At 39.2% G+C, this 16973-nt stretch overlaps 1 protein-coding gene across 1 annotated transcript in view; it reads left to right on the top strand.

Annotated features, from left to right (window-relative positions):
* The first annotated feature begins 1957 nt into the window (after positions 1 to 1957).
* Positions 1958 to 16973, top strand: part of LOC100921839 (myosin-16) — an 88431-nt gene continuing 73415 nt past the window's right edge. Inside the window, exons 1-5 of the mRNA XM_003761564.2 lie at positions 1958 to 1981; positions 6982 to 7255; positions 9042 to 9185; positions 13267 to 13423; positions 16420 to 16447. Of these exons, the coding sequence (XP_003761612.1) occupies positions 7046 to 7255; positions 9042 to 9185; positions 13267 to 13423; positions 16420 to 16447 (539 nt within the window). The 5' untranslated portion in view covers positions 1958 to 1981; positions 6982 to 7045. The remainder of the gene's footprint in view (positions 1982 to 6981; positions 7256 to 9041; positions 9186 to 13266; positions 13424 to 16419; positions 16448 to 16973) is intronic.

The following is a 16973-nucleotide window of genomic DNA, read 5'->3' as shown; positions in this document are numbered from 1 at the left end:
ATCTCTATTTTTAAAGAAAAAAAAGAACCAGGAATAATCTTTTTTAGGGGGGAGGGGGCTGGTAACAATAATCATCTTGTCATTTATTGTGAGCATCATCTAATGAGTGAAACCTTAACCTCCCCAAGGTAATAATCCACCCTCTGCAGGTTATCACTGAACTATTTATAAAGTAGGATCAAAAATTCTACCAAACTACCCTCAAGAGGAAACTGAACAGTAAGAGACTACATGGGAACTAACCATGTAATGGAAAAAAAGCCCCGTTAACCGAGGAATCCTGGTGCCTCCATATACTTAAGAATATCTCTCCCTGGATACATCAGGGGCAGTTCAGCTCAGCTACTTCTCAATAGCTCTTCCTGGCATTAAAACATTATTTGGTGAATATTAACCCCTAGAGCGACAGATCTAAAACATCTTGATTCCTCGGTCCTTCACAGAGCTCCTCTCCACTGAACTGGGATTCTCAGCTGCAGCTGCCAAGTGTCACCTTTGCAATCTTGAGCCACTTACTGCATGGCCCCTGCTAGTGACAATAAAACTTGTCTTGAGGCAACGAGTGGACTGAGTGTCATACCTTTTCCTGCTCTAATGCAGATAAATATATTTAATAGTATAATGGAAATGAGAGAGCTAGAAAAGACCTTTGAAAAATGTATAGGATAACAACATGACTTGGGGAAGCTCATTGTGATTTAATTGGTGTATTGTTACTTACCATTCAGCAACCTATAGATTCCTGGTGTTTGGGCTCATCTTTTGGTGATGTGGCCTTTTGTTGAAAACTGGCTTTGGACAGATTTATAGTCTTTGGAGTCAGAAATCCTGGATTCACAACCCATATGTGTCAAAAGCAGGGAGTGAATTGAAGTCTTCTTGCCTCCAAAGGCTGACTCTCTCTTCTGATTTTTAATATAGGGCCATGTTATCCTGAACGCACCAAAATTCTCTTAAAATTTTTTTAATAATAGCTTTTTATTTTCCAAATACATGCAAAAATTGCTTTCAATATTCATCCTTGCAAAACCTTGTGTTCCAAATTTTTCTCCCCCTGCCCCTAGACAGACCAATATAGGTTAAACATGGAATGCAACATATTTCAAAGGATCAGAGATTTATAGCTGGAAGGAACCTCAGAGGCCCTTAAGTTCAATTTCTTCCCTATATAGGTGAGAAAAATGAAGCTGAGAAAGTTTAAGTGACTTGCTCGGGATCTCATGGCTGATGAGGGAATATCATATCTTCCTTACCCATAGACTCCTAGCTCTCCAATGAAGGAAGGAAGGAAGGTGCATTCTTTCACCTCCCCTTCTGGGACAAGTTTCGTTATTTTTTTTTTTTTTTTAGTATCTAACCCCCTTGCTATTTATTTTCCTGTGTTGCCAGCAGGTGGATCTAAAATCAGAAGGATCGGGTCTTCTTTGGATCTTCTTCGTAAAGCTGGGCTTCTATATTTTTTCAGGCTGATCCACTCTCCTCTCCCATCCCCTTCTTCTTAGCACCCACCAAAATATAGAAGAAATAAAGAATCCAATTTTTCACATTACTCAAAGCCCATTCCAAGCAAACTAGCAGATCAAGGGGTCAGGAACTAAATATTTTTAGTCATTCACATCCCTCCATCATTAAGATCCCATTTGAGTGGCGCTGATCAAGATGTACCTTTAAGAGAAAAATTCATTAGACAACAAATCTATTTAGATCAACAGCCTGAATTTGGTGACTGAGGTCACTGGATTCCGTAGAAGGGCAATGAAGGGAAGATGAATTCCCCAAGAAACAGAGCATTCACTGATCCTTCCTGAGGGACTCAGGCTGAGTCCAATCAAGTTTCAGAAGATGAGATCAGCTGGGCTACTTGGATCCTAGGTATTTTTTTTTCTTTTTTAAGTTCATGCTGGCTCAGGCCTATTAAGCAGGTATAAAAGTGGCTGGCCAGCTGCTATTAGACAGGCACTGTCTTCCAGTTTGGTCTCTGGTAGGTACCTAAGGCAAGGTTGGTGGGATGGGTGAGGTGGGGAGAGGGTGAATGGAAGAGAGATGCTTTAGCATCAACTGTCTTAAAGTGAGATGGGACACCACCTGAGGGAAGTCTATACAAGAAGGATGGAAGATACAGAGCAAAATTATGAAGCTATGAGGTAATCCCTGGAGGAAGGCAGGGGCTAGAAAAGATGAGCCTAGGATGAATGGAGGATGAGACCTAAGTTATGCAAGGTGTCCCTGAGTGCCCATTATTTGTGGGACCATGACACAGGATGCAGGGGCTATTCAAGATAAGAAATAGAGAAAGACCCAGTTGGTGAGCTAGTGGTGAAGGCTTAGTTTTATTCATCCCAGGAATGAGTAAATGAATTAAAAACATTTTACTCTTTACAAAGTGCTAAGCACTAAGAATACAAAAAGGAAATCTAAAATACAGAAAAGATTTGGGCTCTAGGCTGGCCAAAGAGGAATTCTATCGCTCTCTCTTCCTGCCATTACACATGTAGACATGAAAGGGATTTATACTCTCATTTTTCAGATGAAAACACTGAGGTTCAGAGACATTGAGTTGTCCAAATTCACACAGGTAGTAGTAGGCAGAGGCAGGATTGGAACTCAGGCCATTGTGCTCCAAAGTCAAGGTTCTTTTCAAGGTAAGTCAAGTAACATTTTGAACAAGGTCTTTTGAATCAGAGCCAGTCTTGAGAAATACAAACATTCTAATTAGAATGAATGGAAGATTTTTTTTGTTTGTACACATTAGAGTAATTAAAAACCAACTCAATCCTCCAGTCTTGTGCAATCATTTTGCTTTAATTATAGCCCTGATGACTTTTAATAGGGTTTACAGATGCTTTTTCGTGTGGGCTTGGATCTCATGTCCTTCATGATGTTATCTGCTGTGATGCTAAACTCAGGAAGACCAGATTGCAAATTGGTTAATGCAGTTAAGATGTTTAGGGCAGTGAGCCTGGCCCTTAGTGGAGCAATAAAAAGGAGTGTAGGATAAATTGCTGGCCCAGGCCCAGCTAAATGTGCTCTTGAAAGAGGCATGAGGAATATGGGGCCAGATTTATGCAGATAGCTGTGAATACTTATCCTAAAGAATTATAAAAACAACATAAACAGAAAGAGAGGGGAAGGGAAGAAGAAAGGAAAGAGGAGGGGGAGAGACAGACAGACATACAAACAGACAGAGAAAAGGGGGAAGAAAATACAGGGAGAGACATAAAGAGAGGAGAGAAAGACCAGGGCAGACACAGAGACAGAGAGATTGAGGGAGAGAGAGAGAGAGACAGAGAAAAGAGAGATGTGGGGGAGAGAAGGAGAGGAGATAGAAAAACAGAGACAGAGAAAGAGAGAGAGAGAAATAAGGGAGGGAGAAACAGATGAAGGGAGAGGGAAGGAAGAGAGAAAAAGACAGAGACAGAGACAGTGATAGAGACCCAGCAAATTGACACAAAGAGACAGAGACAGAGAGAGAAGGAGGGAGAGAGGAAGGGAAGGAGAGAGAGATGGGGAGGGGAAAGGGCGGGACGATGCAGAAAGAGATATAGAGAAGGGAGAGATAGAGACAGACAAAGAGATGGAGGGAGAGAGAAAACAAAAGATGGGGGAAGAGGGAGAGAGAAAGAATCTGTCATTAGTTGAGAAACCAAATCTATACGCTAGAAGAGACCTTAGACATTGCTTACTGTGGCTCTCTCTTTTTAGAAGAAACTGAGGTCCAGGGAGGGGAAGAGATGATTACCTCAAGCCACTGACAGACACAGTACTAAAACCCAGCTTTCCTGTCTGCCCACCTGTCCTGTGTTCCCCTAAGTCTGATTCTTAAGATCAGGTCTCAGGAGTCTGCAGATATAACTCTATTGTATTTTAGAACCAGAAGGAACCTTGGAGAATATCTAGTCTAGTTCCCTATTTTTAAATAATAATATCTAGGTCAGGGGTTCTTAGTCTGAAGCCCTTGGATAATTGGATAGTTTTCAGGGTTTCCAAGAACTTGGAAAGGAAAAAAAGTTAACCTCATTACTTCGTATTACTTCTCCTTTGTAATCCTATGTATTTTATTTTTTGCATTTAAAAATATCATTCTGAGAAGGTGCCTATAGGCTTCACCTTGGGAAGTCACTTAATCTTCACAGTGCACTGAAAAGAGGGCTGGATGTGTGGTTAGAGAAGCTGGTTATCCCATCTTCACAGTGTAATGAAAAGAGGGCTGGATGTGTGGTTAGAGAAGCTGGTTATCCCAGCCTTGTTCCTTACTACCTGTGTGACTTTGGAAAAGTTTTCTGGTTTTCAGTTTCCTAATGTAGAAAATGATCTTTAAGACCCTCCCTCCTGCCCCAGTCCTTGTTTGTTTGTTTTTGAGGCAAGCAGGGTTATGTGACTTGTCCAGGGTCACACAGCTAGCAAATATATGAAACTGGATTTCAACTCTGGTCCTCCTTACTCCAGGACTGGTGCTCTATCCACTGAGCCACCTAACTGCCCTTTTCAGTTTTTTAAATTTATGATGCTATAATCTTCCTCAACCGCAGTCTCAGGTTTCTCATCCGCAAATGGGTAGAGTGATATTTTAACAGTGTTAATATGAGGATCCAATGAAATTATGTCTATGAGATTTTTAACCACAATTCATTATAGAAGTATGAATTATTATTAATACTTGGAATTGCAGAGATTATTGTTATAATTGTGTCAATTACTATGGGATTAGATGTGCTGTTGAATCAGAATAAGATATAAGCAGAGTCTGTCCATTTATAGCAAAGAGAATGTCTATGGCTGCCCCTTGGAAGTTCTGGCCATACATGGGGAAGAAATAAAGGGGAGATGGGAAAGGGGGGAAGCAAGAAAATAGGAAATGTGGAGGGAGGAAGAAAAGAGAGGAGGAGGAGAGGAAGAGAGGTGTTTATGGTGGAAGTAACAAGATACTGGGGTGGCTAGGTGGTAAAGTGAATGGAACACTGATCCTGGAATCAGGAGAATCTGAGTTCAAATGCAGCCTCAGACACTTAGTAGGTGAATGAACTTGTGCAAGTCATTTAACCCCAATTGCCTTTACCCCGCCCCCACCCTGAAAAGATATCATAAACAATTGCTTTATGTACCAGTGTGGGAACAAAGGAGAGCTGGGTTTGAATCCTGTCTCTGCCTCAGCTTCCACTGTCATTTTAGACAAATCACTTGGCCCATTTAAGATCTCATTTTCCTTCCTCTGTAAATTAAGGGGATTAGACTAGATGAATTCTGGGGTCCCTTCCAGCTCCCACATTCTGTGAAACTTTATATGTCCCTTGTCACGGCTCCATTCCATTTGGAAAGACTTGGCTTCTTCTCAGACCAAAGGGCCAGAGAGATTATAACATGCCTCAGAAAATCAAGGAGATCACAAGGGCAAAGCAGGGAAATGGAGATTCCCCTTGGGGGGTGAAAGTCAGAAGACCCTCTATCTATAGCTGTCTATTTAGAGGATGAAGCAAGATCCTTGGTTTCAAGTAAACTCCTGGCAAAGTGAGTCAGTCTTTAGTGAAGAATGTTTTTCACTTTCCATACTAATTATAATAATAAATAGCTCACTTTTCTACAGATATTTTGCCTACATGTAAAACTTCTTTTTTTATTTATTTATTTATTTTTTTTACCACAGCCTTGTGAGATAGGAAGAATTATTCCAATCCCTATTCTATAGCCATAGAAAATATGGTATCTCTGGCTGGTGGAGAAAGGTCTAGCCTTAGAATCACAAAGCACTGAATTCAAGTTCAGCTTCTGGTAGATACTGGTTATATGGTTACAGACAAATGGTTTTAATCTCTCTAGGGCAACTCTCGAAAATCATACAAAAAAGTGCCCACTATAAGATATCTTACACTTATCATCATTTAACCTTTGTCTAGAGGGAGAACCAATTACCGCTCAAAGCAGTTCATTCCACTTTTGGACAGCTGTAATTATTAGGCAAGTAGGTAATACAATGGATAGATGCTAGGCCTGGAGTCAGAAAGTCATTTTCCTGAATTCAAATCTGGCCTCAGACATTTCCTAGCTTGTGACCCTGGGTAAGACATTTAAACCTGAATGTTTCTTCATTGTAAAAATGGAGATAATAATAATACCTACTTCCCAAGCTTGTTGTGAGGATACAATGTGTAAAGTGCTACTATATATATATATATGTATATCTTTTTTTGTTATTTCATTATATATACATATATTATGTGTATAAATATATAATATTTAAATGCTAACTGTTGTTTTATATATATATATATGTATGTATGTATATATATTAGTACAAGCAGAGTTAATCAAATCCTGGGATATATAGAGCAAGACTTCTTAAACTTTTTCTACTTGTGATCCTTTTTTGCCTGAAAAATTTTTGTGTGATCTGTATATAGTTATATAAAATAGGTATACAAATCAAACATTTACTGATAACATGTCATAATTTCATGACTCCACATTCAGTTATGAGATCCCATATGAGATCATGACTCACAGTTTAGGAAGCTGGGATATATAGTACTATGTCAGGCACTGACATAGAGGTATCAATCAATCAATTGATCATTAAATATTAAGCACCTACTATGTGTCAGGCAATTCAGAAAAGAGGCAAAAGACTTTCCCTGCCCTTAGAGAGCTTACAATCTAATGGGGAAGACAAAATGCAAATAATTATAAGCAAAGCAAGCAATATACAGGATAAATAGGAAATCATTAACAGAGAGAAGGTACTAGAATTAAGAGGAATGAGAAAGGCATCTGGTAAAAAATGGAATTTCTGTTGGGACTTAAAGGAATCTTGAGAGGTTCCTCTCAAAGTGGTATGGTAGGTGAAGGGAAGGAGGGAGAGCATTCCAAGCGTGGGGAAGAGCCAGGGAAAATTTCTGGAGCCCTAGAGATAGGCAACAAATCATGTTCCTCTAGGAGTTAATTGTCTGGTGAAATCTTCCTGTGTTCCATTTTTCTCGTCTCCTGCAGTTCCAAGGGAAGTCCCAGCCTCCTATTCTTCATCCCTTTTGGTTCCTTCCTAAATTAAATCAAGATGCCCGGGGGGTACAAAGGTGAATGTGGGGATGATGTGGACCCCATGCCTTTTCTGGCACCTCCCGAAAAGGAGAGGATTGAGGCTATGAACAAGCCTTATGACATCAAGAGATCATGCTGGGTGAAGGATGAAAAGGAGGGCTTCATTGCTGGCGAGATCCAGTCTGAGCAGGGTGACCAAGTCACTGTGAAGACTATCACTAACCAGGTAAGCAGGGTGAACCTGTTTTCCAGGAGCTATCTTTATGGCATGATAATAACCAGACATAACAAATTTAGAAAAAAAATCTCATTATTTCAATATAATTGGTCTCCAAAAAAGCAATAGATTGAATGGGGACGGGAGAAGGAGAGAAAATGAGGCATCCAGGATGGCCCTTAGTTTTGTGAGCCTGGGCAAATAGGAGGATGGAAGTACTTTCCACAGTAATAGGAAAGTTAGAAACAGGGAAGAGTTTGGGAATAGGAAATGATAATGAATTCAGTCTTAGATACACAAGATGTTTAAGATATGTCCAGTTTGAAATACCTAATGTGTAGCTGGAGCTTGGGAGAGAAGTTAGGACTAGACAAATACATTTGATAATCATCAGTAGAGATGTTATTGATCCATGGGAGTTGACAAGAACCCTATGTTAAACTGTAAAGAGGGAGAAAAGAAGATCCAAGAAGGCTGACCCATTATTATGAAGGGTACTTTTCCCCCACTATCAAGTGAGTTTATCACTTTGGTTCATTGTCCCAAAACTTGTATCCCAGCAAGGGCTGCTAATGGCTACTCATTTACTTGACTAAGTTGTCTAATGAGGGAAGTCAACCTTGGGACACACAGAAGTCACCCAGTTGTGCCTTCCTCCCTACCTTTTGTGCAGAAAAGATAGAAGAAATTATAGAGAACAAAGCACTGGGCCTAATATGGTTAATGAACATGAAAGTCAAGTTTTATTCTCAGGAGTAATTCATTTTCTGGAAAGGCAGAGGATTACAGAGCCACATTGCTTAATGGAATACCCCCTAAGTCCAAGTGTGACTAAAGGCAAAATGAGTAAATTAAGTACTGAGTTGGATTTCTTTTCATCATATGGAACACACAAGTGAAGCACATGAATTTAAAAAGAAGAGGTCTGAACATAGTCTTGACCTAACCAGTTATTAAGCTAAGGGTAGTCTTCTCGTGGACCTGCAATTCAAATCTCTGTTCTACCATTTATCCCCATGTGGTCTTGGGCAAGTTATAGAACCTTACTGGCCTCGGTTCTTCATCTGTAAAATGAGAGGGTTGGATCCAATGTCTTCTGAGGTTACTTTGATATCTAAATCTTTATTAGTGTAAATATTATTTCTATTTTGCTGATGAGGAAATTGAGGATCAGATTCACTTAAGGTCACCTAAGGGGCAGAGACAGGTCTCAAACTCAATTCCCTGACACCAAATCCAATTCTCTTTAAACCATGCAATGCTGATCCCCTGATGGGAGAAATAATGAAGTCTGGACAAACTCCAGAAGTCCTGAATATTGATTGTCAGTGGTTGTCAGACCTTGTACTCAAGGGTAACCTGTCCAGATTCTCATCCCCTCTTCCTATCTACTTGTTTTTGGCTTTAGCTCTTAAAAAAAGCCCTACAAAGGCTTTTTTCCCCCTTTCTATCCTTGTTGGGGAGCTTGGGGGTGTCTCTATAAAGGAAAAAATGGGATGGGAACAGATTGCTGTACTGTGCTGCAACCACCCTCCCCAACTCATCCCCACCCTCAAGGCAAGCAGCCAATAGCCATGTCTTCTTGTCCAACAGCATCTCAGGAGCCAAGTCTACCAAAGAACAACCACTATTTTTGCTTCTCTTCAAGCTGCCAGACTGCATCTGGCTCAAGGAGGAATGTGGGAAGAGGGTTGCATGGTCAGTCAGAGGGGTTTCCAAGGTCATAGAAGCAGTTGTGGTCATGTTTCTCTGAATGATGAGCATGCTTATAGGGTTTTTTTTTCCCATCCTGCAGACACTTACTGTGAAGAAAGATGATATCCAGCAGATGAATCCACCCAAGTTCTACCAGGCTAACGATATGGCCGACATGACCTTTCTGAATGAAGCCAGTGTCCTGGATAACCTCCGCCAGCGTTATACCAACATGAGAATCTATGTAAGTGGAAGAGTGTAGGAGGCAGCTAAGTCATCCAGAGTTGCCCACAAATTTGATACAAGATAGGGACTTTTATGATGATGGAAGTCATCCTAGCCCCTTAGTCCATTGACAGATGACCTCCAAGTTGCTTCAGTTTGGGGTAAACTGATATTCTTCTGTTAAGTCATGCAAATTGCAAATCATTTTATATAGCTTCCTTATTCAGCAGACTGGAACGACCCGAGAATTCTGATTTTGGAGTCAAGTGACACAGATTCAAATACTAGCTGTATGCCCAAAGACAAGTCAGAACTTCAAGTTCCTCATCTGGAAAAGTAGGCAAATAATTATTGTGCCAACTTCACAGGATTGCTCTGAGAAAAGTGTTTTGCAAAACTTAAAATATTGTAGAAATATAAGTTATCATCATCATCATCATCATCATCATCATCAAGGCAATTGGGGTTAAGTGACTTGCCCAGGGTCATATAGTTAGCATGTGTTAAGTGTCTAAGGCCAGATTTGAACTCAGGTCCAATACTATATCCTTTGCACCATCTAGCTGCCCCAGTATCATTTTTATTGACATTAATAAATACCTGTTCACTCCAAACTGAAATATAATTTTTTTTCAGTTTCTTTCCTGTGGCCATGTGACAGAGAAGGCTTATTTCTCACATCCTATCACCTATAACATTTCTTAGACAGTGTCAAAAGGAATCTTTCCTTGCCCCCAAATTTCTAGCATCCTATTTATACATTCATTGAGAGGGAGTTTGACAAAGTGAAGTAAATGTTGGCCTTTGAGAAAGGAGAGATTGGAGTTTGAATCCTGAGTTCAGACATAACAAGCCCTTGAGATGCTCTGAACTTCAATTTCATTATGTATAAAATAGGTAACTGGAAACTCTATTAGAGAGTTATTATAAAGATCAAATGAGAAAATACATGTAAAGTGCTATATAAATACCAGCTATGATTACATATATTTACTAAAATGGATAGCATTCTATTCTTTGAAGGTCACAAAAGATTACAGATTTTAAGCTAAAAGGGACCTCATCTAGTCTAACTCTATTATTTTTCAGATGAGAAAGCTGATGCCAAGAAAGACTAAATCACTTTTCTTTCTTTTGATTCAAAACTTTCCCTTTATTTTCTATTTTTAAATAGTATTTTATTTTTCCAAATATATGCAAAGATAGATTTCAACATTCACCTTTGCAAAATCTTGCCTTCCAAAATTTTCTCCTTCCTTCCCCACTTCCCCAAGATAGCAAGTAATCTGATCTAGGTTAAACATGAAATTTTTCTAAACATATTTCTATATTCATCATGCTATGCAAGAAAAATCAGACCAAAAGGAAAAAAGACATGAAAAAAGAAAAAAAAACAAGCAAACAAATAATAACACCACAAAAAGGTGAAAATACTATTCTTTGATCCATATTCATTCACAATAGTTCTCTCTTTGGATGTGGATGGCTCTATTACATCTATTGGAATTGCCTTGAACTACCTCATTGTTGAAAAGAGCCAAATCCATCATAATTGATCATCACATAATCTTGCTATTACTTGTACAATATTTTCTTGGTTCTGCTCACTTCACTTAGCAGTATATGTAAGTCTTTCTGAAATCCTCCTCCTCCTCCTATTGTTTTAGAACAATAGTATTCCATAACATTCACATACCATAACTTATTCAGCCATTCTCCAACTGATGGGCACCCACTCAATTTCCAGTTCTTTGACACCATAAAAAGGGCTGGGCTAAGTAAATTTTCCAAGGTCATGTAGTTGGCAGAATTAGAATTTAAATCTGGATTTTCTGCCTTTAAATTCTGGCAGCTAGGACAGATTATGTGGTGCAATGAGTGGTGCCCCAGATTTGGAATCAAGAAGACCTGAGTTCAAATTTGGTCTCTCATACCCACTAGCTGTATGACACTGGGCAAGACACCTAATGGCTATCTACCTCAGTTTCCTCATCTGGAAATGGAATGATAATAATAATACCTACCTCCCAAGGTTGTGGTGATGATCAAATGAGATAATATTTGTGAAACACTTGGCACATAGGTGCTTAATAGATGTTTATTTCTTTCTTGTATCCCATTGCCACAAACTTAAGATGTAAGGATTTATTTTCTGATCAATCTTACAACCCAAGATGTGAGAATGCATTTCCTCAAAGTTAAGGTTGTTGGTCATTGAAATGTGTCTCTGAAAGAGATTCTGGAAATGGAACTACTAGATGTTTAGATGAGTTTTCTGAAGCCTTAACTTTCCATGATAGCACCTACAATCTTTGCAAAGTCTGCCATTCCACCATCCTTTTTATACTTTTAATAACAAGCTTTATTTTTAAAATCACATCTAATAAATATAGAACTATGATATTAAGCAGTAAGTACTTAGCTAATGTCATCTGAGAGACCTGAAAAGACTAAGCTATTTGTCTAAGCCTGGGGTACGAAGGTGGTGCCATGATGCACTGAGCAATGGGCTTATAATCAGGAAGACTCATGTTCATGAATTCAAATCTGGCCTCAGATACTTACTAGTTGTGGGACATTAAGTATGTCACAACCTTTTTTTTGCCTCAGTTTTCTCATCTGTCAATGAACTGGAGAAGGAAATGGCAAACTGCTTCAGTATTTGCCAAGAAAATCCCAAATGGGGTCAGGAAGTGTCAGGTATAACTGAACAATGAGTATGGAGAAGAGCAGAAATTAGAACTCATGGATCTTAAAGGGACCCACATGTGCAAAAATGTTTGTGGCAGCCCTTTTCATAGGGGCAAGAAACTGGGAAATTTAGTGGAAGCCCATTACCTGGAGAATGGCTGAATTATGTGATGTTATATGAATGTTATGGAATATTGTTGCTCTGTAAGAAACAATCAGGAGGATGATTTCAGAAAGGCCTGGAAAGACATGAACTGATGCTGAGTGAAATGAGCAGAATCAGGAAATCATTATACAAGACAACATCAATATTATAGGACAATCAATTCTGATAAACATGACTCTTTCCAACAATGAGATGATTCAGGCCAGTTCCATTGATCTTGTGATGAAGAGAGCCATCTACACCCAGAGAGAAGCCTGAATGTGGATCATAACATAGCATTCTCACTCTTTTTGTTGTTGTTTGCTTGCATTTTTTTTCATACTCATTTACTTTCTTTTTTTGATCTGATTTCTCTTGTGCATCAAGAGAATTGTATAAATATGTTTATGCATAAGAAAAGAGATTAGAACTTATAGCCCATGAATAGGCAATCTGTTGCTCTCCCCATATAAGGCCTAAATATCTGATGAGATTTGTCTTCAACCCTATTTATCCATCACTCAGAGGGGTGATGCTTGAGTTTATCAACAAGCTGCTGTTTTGCAGACTAGGGAATCAGGGGGCCTGGGTACTGGTTCTGTCCCTGATTTACTAGGAGGCCTTGTTGTGGGCTGAGGACTTCTCTCTAGGTCTCAGATGAGGTCATCTACAGAATGAAGAGATTAAACTCTATCATTACTAAAGTATCTATCAGTCCTGGTATAATGGAAGAGTTTTGTACTTAGAAGCTCTGGGTTTGAATCTTAGCTTTGCTACTTATTCCCTGTGTAACCCTGGACCTCCATTTATCCTCAAGGATCTACAAAATGAGGGAATTGAACTAGATGATTTGGAAGTTTCCTAGTATTTTTTAAATGTGTTTGTGATCACTGAAATGAGGTTTACCTTCCAGAATATCAGATTGACCCTTTCCTAATGGCTGAGCATGACCTGTCAGACTTGTCTGTAGAGTGAACAGAGAGGCTAATATTGTTCTTTAAAGAGTAAATTGAAAAGAAGTTGCATTTTACTTAAATAATAGCAAAGACACAGACATTGATTTGGGCCTGAGAAAGATAACCCTTTTCTCATTCATTCTGGCAGAATGTACTCTTGTGTGATTAATAGAATGAGGCACAGAGGTCAGCAGAGCGGGCACAGGAGACTGCGTTTGTTATTTATGGGAGGTTCTTGGAAAGACAGACTGACTTTCTTTTGTTCATGTGTGTCTCTGTGTGTATGTGCTTCCCTCTCTCTCTTTAAGACCTACTCTGGTCTCTTCTGTGTGACAGTCAACCCCTACAGGTGGCTTCCCATTTATGGTGCCCGTGTGGCCAACATGTACAAGGGCAAGAAGCGTACAGAGATGCCCCCTCACCTCTTCTCCATCTCTGACAACGCCTACCATGACATGCTCATGGGTAAGTGTTTGCTAGGGGAGAGAACTCTTCTGGACTACTGAGAAAATCATTTCTTTGTCATTAAAGACACAGAGTGAGAGACAGTGTGCAAAGTGGATTGAGGTCTGGTCTGTCAGAAAGACCCAAGTTCTGTCATTAAGTACTACTGTCATCTTGGCCAAGTCAAATAACTTTTTAGTGCTTAAGGCAATTCTTTGGATAAATATATTTAAAATGAGTGGAAACTGTAAGTCAGGTTGTTAACAAGTATTTATTAAGTGCTTATTTTATGCCAGCCTCTGTCCTCGTGGAGCTCATATTCTCACACATAAAAGGAAGTTGAAAATGGAAAGAGAGTGGACGATTAAGGGAGTAGAGGTGGGGGGAAGGGAATTGTAGAGAAAGTCTGAAATATAGCTTGGAGAAGAATGAGATGTGCTTGGTCTGTGTGCTCTCCTTAATCGGAGGTTCTAGGAGGCGCTATCTAGAGGGAGAGGGTACTCTCAAGGTGGAGCCCCAGGGCTGCAGTCAACTTCAGGGTGAAGAACTGGGGCATGGGGGAGGAAGTCTAGAGTGTAACCTGGAGAGGAATGATGACATGAAAACAAGGAGTTGATTTCCCTTGGTATGGGGAGTTTTCATACTGGGAACTCCCTACATTATAAAAATCAATCTGGAGGGAGGAACTATTCATTTGATAAAGTTCTACAGGTCTGGCCTATAATCTAAATTACCACTTGAGAATCATAGCTCATAAAAATGTTGCAGGCTGGTTTACCTTTGGATAATTAACTTTTAAGACTTTTATAACATGCATTGAAACACAAAAAAATCAATTTCACCTAACAGTCAAATGTCTCGATACTTGTAAGATTTACTAGTTTTTGTGAGTTGTGGTGGTCAAAAGGGAAGAAGAGTTTCTCTGAATTTGGCTAGATTATCAACAAGTTTGTATTAAGAATTTACTGTATGCTTTCGAATTGATCAGTTCCTCTCAGAACCTTCATTTTAAGATGTACCTGGGCCATCCATATTTATTCTTTCATTCCTCTCCAGGCTCTGTTACTGAATTTCTAGGCTTCTTTCTCCACTCTGTCCTCTGTGAAGGTTATTTTCTGTTACCCACAGTCCCCTCCTCACACCCCCCTTTCAGCTTCCTTCCATGGGCTGTCTTCTCCCATTAGAATATAAACTCCTTGAAAGCAAGGACTTTCTTGCATGTATTTGCATTTTTAGCACTTAGCAGAGTGCCTGGCAAAAATATTTGTTGATTGACTGAATGACTGTGTAAGGACTCTGTTAAGCATTGGCTATATTGGGCATATTCTGCAAAGAGAGGCAAAAATAGTTCCTGCCTACACGAAATTCACATTCTAAAAAGGGGAGAAGCCATAAAAACAACTATGTATGAAAAAGATACGCTCGGGGTAAACTGGAACTAATCCCAGGCTTAAAGTCTTTCCAGCCTAATAGGAAATGCCAGAGCTTAGACTCTGTTTACAAAGCCTCCCAGGATCCAGGTTCACCTCTTTGTCATCATGAGGCATCATATTAGGCCTTTTAATCAAGCTTATTACTCTTGAATTTATATTATAACCATACATTCAAGAAACTAATTGTACAAGTACTAGATGGAGAGCAATATACTTTCAGAGCAATTTCTGGGAAAAAAGAACCAGAAGTGTTAGTTGACTGCCAGCTTAATATAAGACCCCAGTGTCATGTAATTGTTCAAAAGGCTAATATAATCATAGGCTATACTAACATAAATAAAGTGTCCAGAAAAAGAAAGTTCATTAATTCTACTGTACTCTGAGTTGAACAGGTCATACAGGGATCACTGTGTTCAGTACTGGGCACCACTTTTTTTTAAAGAATAAACATTTACTGATATCTTTTGTCTGACTATCATCCATATTTCCCAATGTTTTCCTTTTCATCTCAGTCATCCTCTTTCCTCCAGCCTTCCCTTTGATAAAGAATAAAAAAGAATTTTAAAAAATTCGATAAAACTAAGCAAAACATTTTTTTTAAAAAAATCACATTTTATGCAATCTTGAAAAAACATAGGTCCCCTACTTTTGCAAAGGGTGGGTGGAATGAGCATCACTTAGAAGAGACATTGACAGATAACGAGAGATGGGTGACTAGGATGGTGGGTATACTTGAACAATGTTGGCCCATAGGTTTAGGGCCATAGGTTTAGATTTAGAAGGAAACTCAGTAGCCATCCAATCCAATTTCTACATCACATGATGAGTAGTTAAACAAATTGTTTAGCCAGGAGAAAAGAAGATGTAGGAGATAGTTATCCCTTGTTTTCTAGGATTTGAAGGGTTGTTCTTTGTGCTCCAGAGGACAGAAAAAGACCAGTGTAAAAATTAGAGTCAGGTAGATTTCAGCTCAATAGAAGGAAGGAAACAAACATTTATTAAACACCTACTATTTTCCAGGCACTGTGCTAAGTGCTTTATAAAAATTATCTCATTTTATCTTCACAACAAAGCTAGGAAATTGGTGTTAGTGTCCCTATTTAGCAGTTGGGAAAACTGAGAGAGACAGAGGTTAAGATATCAAACAGTTGGTAAAGCATCTAAGGTTAGGTGTAAATTCAAGTCTTCCAGAGTCCAGGCCTGGCACTCTATCCATAATGGTTAACATGATCTGAAAGTGGGATGCCTGCCTGGTGAGCCATCAGTTCCCAATCACTGGAAATCTTCAAACAAAGGCTGAAGGGCTTCTAGAGGAGATTCAAGCCTCAGGTAAGAGATTGGCTCAGACAACCTCATAGACCTCAGACTTCCCAGCTAGGAGATTCATGAATTTCAGTTACACTGACAAATATTATTCTGTGACTGAGGCCTCTAGCTAAGGCTAGCTTCATTATCCAAAAGCAGAATGGTGACTCAGATGTCTGATTGTTTGGGTTTGGTTGTAGTCAAAGCCTAAATAGCTAAACTGGGGAAATAAAAATGTTTGCTAATTGTGTCTTGGTATCTTTCTTCCCCTTCCTACAGATCGTGAAAATCAGTCTATGCTAATCACGTAAGTATTCCTTCTTGTCTTTTGGTCTATATACATATAATTATGTCGGTCTCTTCTACATATAATTAGTCATTCACATAATTATAATTAATTGCCTGTGCTTTGTAAGGAACTTTTCAGGCTACAAATAGGTTTAATTGTAGTAAACACCTCAAGTCAATGTCTCTTTTACTGATGGGGCATAGTGAATGATTCTTTCTTAGTCTCCTAACACTTATCTCTATCTTCTGAGGGCTGACAGTGCCTGTGGATAGAAGGATCCAATCTAATTCAACCTGAAAAACATTTATTAAGTACCTGTTATATACATAACATAATAGAAGGCTGATTCTTTCAAAACATCTGGGTGCGGTCCTGCTTCTGAAACCTTCAGGCTATATGACCATGGGCAGATCAATTATTCTTTCTGTTTCCTTGCAGTTCTCATAGACTGCAAGGTTACAGAATGATTATTGAAATGTGTCAGAGAAGGGATTTGTTTCACACTGATAAAATTGCAGATCTAGACCATGGTATGCAAAGTACC

The sequence above is a fragment of the Sarcophilus harrisii genome, chromosome 1 (assembly GCF_902635505.1).
Source record: "Sarcophilus harrisii chromosome 1, mSarHar1.11, whole genome shotgun sequence".
NCBI lineage: Eukaryota > Metazoa > Chordata > Mammalia > Dasyuromorphia > Dasyuridae > Sarcophilus > Sarcophilus harrisii.
The sequence above is the reverse complement of the archived record's forward strand: the minus strand, read 5'-3'. Positions and strand labels throughout refer to the sequence as shown.